General features: G+C 41.9%; 1 protein-coding gene across 2 annotated transcripts in view; it reads left to right on the top strand.

The window, feature by feature from the left end:
* Positions 1-12,037, top strand: part of rgs12b (regulator of G protein signaling 12b) — a 56,234-nt gene that overhangs the window by 26,674 nt on the left and 17,523 nt on the right. For both annotated transcript variants that reach the window (XM_061678896.1, XM_061678897.1), the window contains exon 6: positions 7,416-7,437. In XM_061678896.1, the coding sequence (XP_061534880.1) occupies positions 7,416-7,437 (22 nt within the window). The remainder of the gene's footprint in view (positions 1-7,415; positions 7,438-12,037) is intronic.

The following is a 12,037-nucleotide window of genomic DNA, read 5'->3' on the forward strand; positions in this document are numbered from 1 at the left end:
CTTCATGTTTTCTTTAAAGAATTGTACACATCTTACAAATTCTGCCTGTGTAATCAAACATATGAGCACAACTGTGTGTTTTCTCATTAACTAAATATAAGTAAGGCTGTGAATTTCAAAATAAGAGCAAGTAAATAAAAAGAAATTATTATGTGTTCAAATAAAGTGCTTAACTTCAGAAGAATTATTTGAAAAAACTAACAAAATAAAAAAAATAAATACTTGTTTTGATCATATGGGCAGAAGCAAAATCATGCATTGTAAAAATGCATTCTACATAGGTTGAAAAGTTTTCCAGAATTTTGAGTTCAACTTTGGGTGTGCGTATTATACATGGGTGCGCATTATATACGAGAAATTACGGTACCTTTGGAGCGCCGTCCATCATTGTTCATGCAGGTGGCTACGTTAGTCATTAAACTGGCAACTCGAGTCTCGAGTCCCCTCATCTCTGCCTTTAAGGGTTGGCCTGGAGAGTGATGCCAGGTACTTGGCAATTTGTATGTGTGTTATACCAGTGGTTCTCAACTGTTTTCAACCTGGGACATGCATTTTCCTATTCTTGCAAAGTCGCAATCGTCTTTGATAGAAATTAAGCACAATAAAGCATTTTTATTTTATTTTTTTAAATAGCCTCTGAAAACACAAGTACAGTATGTTATGTTTTTTAATGCCGTTTCAAATTAGTTTGACATACCGCCAAAAGCCTATTGCTCGCCATGATGTCCGCTAGCCAGAGGCTGAACCACACCGTATTTGTTTATGGAGTAAATTAATGTCTAGGCTAGAGCACAAGTGAGTAACATTTCCTGTTGCTTACCAAATATGTTCACTGGTACTCCTCTGTATTATACCGAAAACAAATTGAATACAAATACATTCTTTCTACTAGCTGTCCATGACCCACTCAAAATTGGTCCGCAACCCACTTTTGGGTCCCGACCCACCAGTTGAGAATCACTGTGTTAGACTCTTTGTCCCTTTCAATAAACAGCTGCCTAAAGGTCAAAACCCCTCCTTTAAACACATCAGTCTCCACCACTTATACACCTGTTGCCAACAGCGTGCGCAATCTGTTAGAGGCAACACACAATTTAGTGCCCGCGAATTGGGATGTTAATAAATCAGGCCCATAATGTTTTTGTCCTTTTGTTCCATTAACCCCGAACTTTCAGAACAAGTAATTTCCATGCAACATGCAAGAGGAAAACCGCAAGGGTAGGAGTTGTAGATAGAAAACAGTGAAAGAAGAGGATTTGTGCCCCAGAGAATGTGAAAAGGAAAACAAGGCAAATGGAGGTAGAGGGCTAGGTAAAGCGACACTGAAGAATAACAAGCTCAAGGCTGTTTCTCTTGCTCTCAAAAGCCAGATGTGTGTTTACTTGAGCAGGAGAAGTAGTCCAAAGTGGAAATATTGCCAGAAATGAGGAAAATGGACACGAAGACAAAATTAATTTCTGGCCACTGTTAGTCATAATGTATAATTTATACACACACCCAAGATGTACGTCTGCGTCGGTCTGTGTGCATTGCAGAAGACATCTGAATGATCCGCCAACTGTTCTTCTCCAGTTATTTAATTTGCTGTTGTCTCCATTTGTATTTCATTCAGATTTGATTTAATTGTATTTTGGTCTGTTATTTCTTTCCTCTGTCTATTATGTTTCAGTGGTGAGCTCAAGGCAATTAGCCAAGTAAAATAGACATTTATCGCTCGCTCAGCCATCTGAGTCACAACTGATGTGTGACTCAGTTCTTGCAAAACAAACAGCAACTGCATTCCTTTTGATAGATTGCATATATTGATTACAAAGTGCACAGACATTCAATCTTGCCCGAAATTCCAACAACAGATATATTTAGTGATTTATATTTAGATTGAGTTAGTCTCTTTTCAAAACTTTTGTTACATTTGTGAGTTGTGCAACCATATCCCAGGATCACACTGGTCCCCCGTTAATGCTCCCACGTGAGGAGCCACCAGTGAGTCTCTTTTGGGTCATTAAAAGCCAATAGGCCTGTTTCCATCTTGCCTCTCCTATATTCTAACTAAGCAGTTGTAAGACCTGCCAGGGTGTCTCAGGTCCTCTCAATGGCCACCACTATTCACCTCATATTCAAAAGTAAACACTCAGGCATGCACACTTTCAAACTGTTGGTGCAACAGCTTCCTTTTCAACTGGAAGTGTGTTTGTGCGTGTGCCCTATTTGGAATTTTGAAGTTTTCCAAAATTAAAATGTCAGTTGTTGAGTTTGATGTTTTAGGGCTCTTTTTGGCACCTTTTACGATTACTTGAACAAACCGGTGTTTCTCCATATTGAAGTCTTCTATGGAATCGTTTACTTCCTCTTACACATGCACGTGGATCTCATTCCTTACCAAAGGTGGCGGTTGTCGCTGCAGTGACGGAGCCAGAAGTAGGTTGCTGTGGTACAAACAGTGTTTTCTTTGTGTTTTGTTGAGTGCATATGTGATCCCTCATAGTTTCCCTCATAGATAGACATGTTTTATTCACCAAGTGAAGTGTCACTACTTGCTTTGTGCCTCATCCTCTAAAACAGACCGATTGTTTTTGAGGACTCATCGTCCCAACTCGAAGCCCATGCGCACACAGGGAATGTTTCGTACGATTCAGTTTGTTTAAAGAATTTTTTATAGCTGTTCATGTGAAACAATTATGAAAACAGTTGGAGCAGATGGCTATAAATTGTGCTGAGTGTTTAACTCAACATCCTGGGTTCATAACCGATGATGTAAGCATCCCCTTCACCCAAATTTATCACTTGAGAGCAGAGGTGGGTAGAGTAGCCAAATATTGGACTCAAGTAGGAGTACTGCTACTTTATAATAATATGATTCAGGTAAACATAAAAAGTAGTCCTCCAAATAGTTAATAGAGTAAGAGTAAGAAAGTACTCAGTGAAAAAAACTATGCAAGTATAAATGGTGAGTAACTTAGATCAGCATGAACGTCAAATAAAATAAAAACACCAAAATAAAATATGAATGTGCAAATTCAGATAGTGCTGAACTATATCACCTCATCTATATTATAATATAATATAATATATATATATAAAATATTTTAAAATAACAAATGATGAATAAAATCTTTGTAAAATAACAAATTAAGGCAAATTTAGCACCAAGAAATGCTTTTATACAATATTGTTCCCAATTGTTAAACAGCACAATACTGGAGGCTCACCAGGCAGATTACAAAAACTAGAACAAGGCTGCAGTGGATAAAAAGGTCTACACACGCCTGTTCAAATGCCAGGTGTTTGTGATATAAAAGATGTCTGAAATGGAATAATGTCATGACATGTCTGTGTTGGAACTGTAAACGGTTTAAAAAGAATACAGCAGAAACAAAATTCAAACTTTTATTTCTTCATGTCATGCATTCATTCTGAACATACTGAATTGTTTTAATCTACAACCCCAATTCCAATGTAGTTGGGACGTTAAACATCAATAAAAACAGAATACAATGATTTGTAAATCATGTTTAACCTATATTTAATTGAATACACTACAAAGACAAGATATTTAATGTTCAAACTGATAAACTTTATTGTTTTTAGAAAATAAGCATTAGCTTAGAATTTTATGTAGGGCCGATCTGTATTTACTGACATTGGTTTTCTGAAGTGTTCCTGAGCCCATGTGGTGATATCCTTTACACATTGATGTCGGTTTTTGATGCAGTGCTTCCTGAGGGATCGAAGGTCACGGGCATTCAGAATCAGAATCCGAATCATCTTTATTTGCCAAGTATGTCCAAAAAACACACAAGGAATTTGTCTCCGGTAGTTGGAGCCGCTCTTGTACGACAACAGACAGTCAATTGACAGAGAACACTTTTGAGACATAAAGACATTGACAAAAAACAGTCAGTGAGCAATAAAGGGTTGCTAGTTATCTGGTAATGCCGGTACATTTATTTTTTTTGACAATTGTGCAAAAAGATGCAGAGTCCTCTAGCACTTAGAGCAGTTCGAAAGACTAATATTACAATAGTCCGGCACAATGACCATTGTGCAAAGGGCGCCGAGACTTCAAGCGAGACCAGAAGGAAAAGTGCAAAAAGTAAGATACTAACGAGTGTTCGTGAATACGGCTCAATTGAGGGAAAGAGGAGACAAAAGGAGGGAGCATGATAAAAGGTTATATGGGAGTGAGGGAAGAAAAAGAGGAATGGAGGAGATTTGGGGCCTGTACTAGGGGCCAAACCACCACACCGCAAGGAACGTCTGGAAGTGATCACATTAGAGTTAGGGTGGGGGTGAAGACAAACACATCCTACATAAAACAGTATTCTTCCATATAAAACACACACACAATCCCATAAACACACAAACACACACACACACGCACGCACGGTAGAAACAAAACACATACCACTTAAATGTGTGCAAGATGCTCTGATCAGTAAAGGAATCCAACGCCATCTGCCCTCTGTGTTACGTTCACCACAGTCAACTACCACAAAATCATATCAAAGGCTCTGCTCTTGCAGAGGATATTTAAAATAAATCAATAAATACAGACATTACACAGAGTGCAACATGTTGCCAGGGAAGCCCGCAGCTTCACTGATGAAACAGACAAGTTGCGCATGAAGTCACCAGCATAAATGGATGCTTTGCCATTAAGGTCAGCGCAAGTGATTTGTTCAATATGAGCAAGCCCAGCAGGATTTATTATTACTATGAGTACTATTGGTCCATGCCAAACTCACCCAAGCGTGCCTCTATGGCCTCATTTGGTGCACTGAGCCACAGTTAGGCCGGAACAGAAGGGCGCCTCTAAATTGTTCCCACAAAGTTCAAAGTATTGATCTGGCTAAACTACAGTAGATTGATGTGAATCTAAGGGGGGTGCGGGGGTGGCGGGGTTAGCCCACCCTGGTTTGATTCAACACATTCATGTCTGAGAAAAACAATATGGCAGCAAGGATTTTGATCTTGGTGGGAAATGTGAGCCCTTTGCACGTAGGTTACCTGATTGCTGTCGAACTTTTGCTGCTCCCAGTGTTCTGTTGTCATACAAACTAGGGCCTTTTTTTCAGTGTCGGGTGTTACTGTTTTTACCTAACACCTTACTTTTTCAGGAGGAATTCAGGTATTTTCCTCAAGGCCTTTCCCATATACTCAGGTTACCATAAATCAAAAGATGGCAAGCTTAATTCATGTAAATCATTAGAGGCAAGTAACCGCAACTATTCTTTTCATGAGTAGTGAAGGGAAATGGTTCAGATGCTACTATCCCTCTTTTTTTTCCCTTGCTTTTTTTGCTTAGTGTCAGAACTACTGCACCAGAACTTGTCAGGAGGCCTGTGAAACAGGCCAGTGATGAGCCCAAGAGGCAGCACCAGTTAACAGTTTTCTGTGACTAACTGAGGTCAAGGAAGATTCAGTTCAACTTTGTCCAGCCACAATCACTAGGATGACGTAGAAAGTAGCCACTCCCCAATAGCGCTACAGAGGCTTACTGTAAGTGTCCGTTACACCTCATGACTTTATGGAAAATGTGTTTCTTTTTCATCCTCATGCAGAAGACATTCCCCACACAGTAGTCTATCCTTCTTGGCACCTACCTTGTGATCGTTTTAAATGGAAGTGAAAATCAACACATTGCGACTGTGTCCATTACCATTACAGAGATTAAAATTAAAACTGTGAGTTTGAATTTTAACATACATATTACATTGTGTCGAGTTATTTTCTGCTATTTTAACCAAACAAACAATCTACCGGGGCCTTATTTGAAATACCAGTTTCTGATCTTATTACATTGATACTTTCCCTGGTGGATTTGATTTCACTATAATAGTTTCTGTCCTAAATTTTACACCACAGAGAGACCTGATTTACAATGAAAACACAAAAACACTTGCACGCGATACTAGGTGGGAGGTCTTACATTTCAGGGCTCTGTAGTCAATTTGGAGGGTTTATGAGCTGAACATTTATCCAGAGTGCAATGATATGTGATGCACCGCCTGCAGAATGAGGGTGAAAATACAGTACCACATAGCAACATTTATTATGCATGCTCGACAGGACACACTTCTATTTAGTAAAAATGAACGAGGTGTTCTCACATATATTTCATTTCTTTCTTAAAATATCACATTGGCAAAATGATGTGCCTGTCTCTTTCTCTTCGGGCTGTTCGTCATTCTTTTTCTTCTTTTTGGCATTTTGTGACTTGACAACATATTGTTTAGAAACCTCCTCTCAACTCATCTCATCTCGGGGAAAAGGTTGTGTGTTTCTGCTTTATCGTAGTAGAGAAACAAAATGTGGATATAATGAGATCCACTGTGAGAGGCATATAAAAAAAACTGCAGTTACAAATAAAAAAATGTTATTTTGACAGAACAGTGTCATTGAGCTTAGCACATTTGCCTTACAGTCGAGAGGTTCTGGGTTTGAATCCCCACTCAGGCCTTCCTGTGTGGTCTTTGCATGTTCTCCCAGTGCACACTGGCTTCCTCCCACATTCCCAAAACATGCCTCATGGTAGGTTAATTTAACACTGTAAATTGGCCATAGCTGTGATTGTGAGTGTGAATTGTTGTTTGTCTATGTGCCCTGTGATTGACTGGCGAGCAGTCCAGGGTGTAGCAGCCTCTCACGCGAAGTGAACTGGGACAGACTCCAGCTCACCTGCAACGTAATGAGGACAAGCCATATTTTATTGTGAATTGTAGGGTGCAGTAGTGTAAAATGCCGTATCTTTTATACCATTTTGTAGTATTTTTACCTCTTTCGTAAACAAAATAAAAGGTCAGTTCAGGAAGATTAATTTCTGTACAGCAACCCCAATAATATCATTCTAACACTGAAGATCAAAACTGAGCACAGTTATCTTTCTCAACTCAACTTTATTTCATTAGGTAAAGGTATAACTTTTCATAGCTCTGGATCTCATTAGATTGTGCTAGTGTACCTAATATTGTGGCTGCCCGGAGATTTTAGTTTAAATGTGTTTTCTATGGGTGTCTATGTCTGTTTCTGTGACTGGAATTAGGATTAGAGTTGATTTTCTTTTCCTTTTGTAGTTATGGTTATCTTGGTGTGGCATGCATTAATTCATGCTTCACTGTGAAGTATCGTAGTCTGAACACTCACATACAGAGTAAGCACCACCCGTCTAGGGAGGTGTTCTTGCAGAGCAGGCACATCCAGTTCACAGATGATTCCACCCACTGAGGACCCGAGTCGATCATGACGTGTGTGTCTGTGTCAGATCCTGTGGAAAGCGTACCTTCATGCCGTCACGAGTGTGTGTGTTCAGGCCGGATTCCCGTTGGCCTTCACATCACTGTATGTGTTTGAGTGTGTATCATCTTCTCTGTGCTGAGGAGTGATCCTAATCCATGTCTCTCTGTCTTTTTTTACAGTCTACTGCAGTCTCCGACGGAGGTGAGTTGCTGTTTTTCCTATCAAAAATGATTGTCATTATTGTTGTGTTCTCATGATTTGATTCGTTCCCTACCATTTAATGGTAATTGACACACTCTTGCCCAGTATCTAGTTGGCTGGCTTCTCTTCTTCTATTGGTGTTCCTCTAAATGAGAAGCACAATGGCAGAAGTATTGGGGTTGTGGCCATGGCCATTTCAATTTTAATGCCGCAGAAATATGGACGCTCTCACACAAAATTCATATGAACAGCAAACAGTGTAGCAGTTTGACCTGCTCAGCCTCTGTGAGCTACTGCTGTTTGAATATGTTGAATTAGTTTAACAACATGCTTAACACACACTGAGGGTATTTGTTTGCAATTCTTGGTCACGTAGCATGATTCCAAATCATTTTATTCAACACTAGACCACGTCCATTAACAGTAAAACTGAACAGTAAAGCTAAAGCTAACCATCTCTACTAATTTGTCACTGAGATCTCTTAAGGTGTGGTTAATCAGCATGTGTTTAAATGCATAGTCTGAGCCACTGATGTTGCTCAACATGTGGCTAGATAAACAAAAGGCATTGATTGAGGAGCATGCAAATGCATTGACACCTCACTGCCATAGCAGATGGGAGATGAAAAGAGAAGCTGGAGGTGAGAAATGAGACAAAAGGGATGCAGCAGACATATTGGTTTTTGGTTGTGCACTTGTCACTGACACAGTAGAAGGGAGGATATACCAGGGACAGAGCCAGATAATATTCACTTGGGTGGCCGGGGTGAGACCAGGGTTAATTTTTAACTCTTAATGTGTATAAAATAGGCAACGATAAAATTAGGGAATAATTCAGGCGGCTATACCTGTACACTATAACTATATATATATTGAACCCCTGCAACATATATCTAATCACCTATTGCAAATCATACGAGTCACTTCCTGTGGCGCGACCCTTGACAGGGAAAAGCCGAAGGTCACAGTATATTACGACAGCTGTATTCTTCGATTGCTGTGGTTGGTAGAAAAGAGATTCACAAAGTCATCTAAGTCCAGGGACTTTGCTCATTTTGACTGTACAGATAAAACTCTGAGATTGCTCAGTCTGTCATCAACCATGACAACATATACACTAAATATAAAAGGTCTATAGGCACCCCTGTTCAAATGCCAGGTTTTCTGTTGGGGAAAAAAGGACCAAAATGAATAATTAATTGGTTATCTTTACTTCCCCTCTCAAAAAGATTTTTTTTTGTAATTCAGTTGTTGAGGTTATAGGTCACGTTAATGGTGAAAAAGGCTTTGGCATGCTTTATCTTGGTCTAATTTTTTTATATTAAGAAAATGTGGAATTTTTCAAAGAGGTAGAAGCACACTAATACCTAATATACTGTAGGATATAAACTAGGTGAACAGGGGTCTTGATCTCTCTCTCTGGGGGAAACTGTCATATTACCTTCTCCCACCTGTCCATCACTCTCCTGTACCGTTTTGCTACCACTACTGTACTAAAAAAACAATGCTATATGTGCCGTCTTTCATTTGTTTAATCTGTTTCCCTGGCATAGGGGGATAATACACAAAGATGTTATTACTGCAACAGACCCAAGCAAAGTTAATAAAGTAAATAGGAATCCTGCTTGCATCTGGCAAACCATATACATCCATGGCCAACTCGTTCAATGAGGGGTCTACTTCTCATAGTTTAAATTCGGATCTAGCAAGACGAACGAGCAAACAGGTTAGTTTTTTTGTCTGCTCATGCTATTAACTCTAAACATTGTTAGACACATACAGTCACCAATAATACAGATAAAATAGCTGAAAATCAACCTTCACACTGTAATAGTTGGCTTACTTGTAATTATGCGCTCACCCACTGCTGGCTGTTCCAGTTCCACCTACTTGTTCCGTCCACCGTCTTGTCAAGATGTAACGACTGGAGTTGATTCATTCCATAGTCATATATTGTACAGTGTGGCAGGACAGAAGGATGCACCTACTTGGGTCAAAACGTCTTTATTCATGGCACACAAAAACAAAACGAGCCGACATAAGCTCAGACAGGACGAACAACCGGGAAAACCAATGGGGAATGGGGGCTGAAGCCAAGGGCCCTCTCGGCGAAAAGGAAAAAGGCTGCAATGGGGAACTCTTTGGGAAAAATTCACCAAGAACATGTAGTATTTAAACGAGCACCAACTCCATGGTAGCAGACCCAAGATCCTCCTTCGGAGCCGAGCACAAGCCAAGCATGACCCAGTTACCATCACAAAGCGCAGCATGCAACGCAGCTTGCATGCTGTGTGAGAGAGAGTGTAAAAGCGTCAAAAACTCGCCGGTGCCACTTTACTGGAACCACAGGACGGGGGCGGCCAGTAGACACGTCGCAAAGAAGAGTGGAACCACCTTCTAGCATCACCACGTCCTCAATTTTAAGAGCCGTACCTGCCGCCTTGAGAGTGTGGATATCAGGGTCATTGGGCTGGTCGTCTGCCATCCTGGAAAAATCTATCCCAAGTTGCATCGGACACACAAATGCGTGCGATAAGCAGTCAGACACCGGGTTACACTTACCGGCCACATGCTGAATGTCTGTCGCAAATGGCGCTGCTGGTGGGCCGACCACGGGTCTGTAATTTTTGACATGGCAAAGTAAGTGACTTATGATCCACATAAGCAGTGAAATGGCGTCCTTCCAGTAGGAAGTGAAAATGGCGTGTCGCAAGATATAGTGCCAGCATTTCTCGGTCGAAAATATTATACTTTATACTATACTTTATACATTCGTTAACCCACATCTTACGGCTGAAAAACGCAACGGGCTGCCATACATTGCCCACCTGTTTTTCAACTTCCGCTCCTACAGCAATGTTGGACGCGTCGGTAGTCAAGGCTACTGGCGCCGTGGAGACCGGGTGGGCCAAGAGGGCAGCGTTTGTGAGGGCAAACCTAGCCTGTTGAAATCCCTGGACCCTCTGAGGAGTCCAGTCGGGAGGGTCATTAGCGGGAGGGTCACAGGCGTGGAGGCCAAAGTACCACTTGTGGAAGTGGAAATCATCTGTGTGGTGCAGGAAATGAGCACACCAAAATAAGACGAGGCTGGCCGAACCACCACACAAAGCATCATAAAAAGGCTGCAGAAGGAACCGATTCTAAAAATCAACCATGGCCAAAAACATTTGTAGCGCTCTAACTGAGATAGGACGGGGGAATTCCGCCAACGCCTTCACTTTGGAGAAGAAATCAATGACCGACAAACGAAACTGACATTTCGCCGGGTTGACAATCAGGCAGTGCGTGTCAAGACGTCTGAAAATCTGTGTTAAGTGCGATAGATGTTCCTCAGGTGAAGAACTGGCCACTAGTATGCCGTCTAAAGAAACACAAAAGCAAGGTCGTGCAACACAGAATCCATTAGCCTTTGAAAAGTCTGAGTCGCTCCCTTCAGGCCAAAAGGCATGCGAAGGCAAGCAAGCTGACTTGAGACTCGCTGTCCACCAGGAAACGCCTCTTAGACAATGAGTCTGAGATGAAGAGCAGCTCGCTTATTTCGCCGGCACCCACAGCCACTACTGAACAGCAGTCTTGGAGTTTCCCGGAGCCTCGTAGGTGCAGGGGTAACACACCGCTGAGCCTTGGCGCCGAACCGCTGGTAGAAGAAACACAGGTTCCTCTTGCATCACTTCTTCGTGGCCACATCAGTAACCACCGTCTGCTCCACATCCCCTGAAACCGCCTGTGGAGGATCCGCCATCACACTCTGCACGGCAAACCGCCTCGTACCAAGGAGTACTCTATCGGCTTCCTCGGCCAATCCCCGGTAATCGGCGTTAGCCGGGCAAGCGGAGTTAGCCCAAACTGCGTGCACTGAAGGCGATAATTGGCTTAGAAAAATGTGCGGGAAAATGAAACCGCCTTCATCCGAGCCCAAAAGCGACAGCATATTGTCCATAAGGTCAACTGCTGTGCCATCACCCAACCTGGACAGGGAAAGGAGCCTATCCGCCCTCTCAGAGTCAGAGAGACTGTACCTTCTGAGCAGAAGTCACATGAGTGCGTCATATTTTCCATTACTTGGAGGTGCGTGCAACAACTGCATAGCGCAATGCGTTGTATGTTGGTCGAGGGCCGTAACGCCATGTTATACTTTGCAGTGATTCCTCTTAGGTGGAACAGCGCGTCGACATGCTGAAACCACGAAACCGGGTCACTTTGCCAAAACTCCGGTAGCCTCGCGGCGGCGACAGGCACATTACGAGAGTTGGGGTGACCCCATGGCCGAGGAAGACACCTCTTCATCTGCTGATGGGAACATCACGTCGGGGCAAGATAGAAGGATGCACGGACTTGGGTCAAAACGTCTTTATTCCCTGACTGCCAACAAACAACTGAAAGACATCGCGCCAAAACTCTCATGAGCGCCAAGACAGTTTCCCCACCTCCCTGCCTGATGGATGAGAGTCATGGTCCTAGTCTCCACCACAACAGTATATATTTCTTGAAATAAGCAGAGATGCTTCCCATAAATACCGCTTTTTGTTGTTCCTGAGTTAATGCACCAGTGATTTGTAACCTGTAGTAATATTCTGTATAGCATTATGTCAGCTTCAAA

Source organism: Phycodurus eques, chromosome 6 (assembly GCF_024500275.1).
Source record: "Phycodurus eques isolate BA_2022a chromosome 6, UOR_Pequ_1.1, whole genome shotgun sequence".
Lineage (NCBI taxonomy): Eukaryota > Metazoa > Chordata > Actinopteri > Syngnathiformes > Syngnathidae > Phycodurus > Phycodurus eques.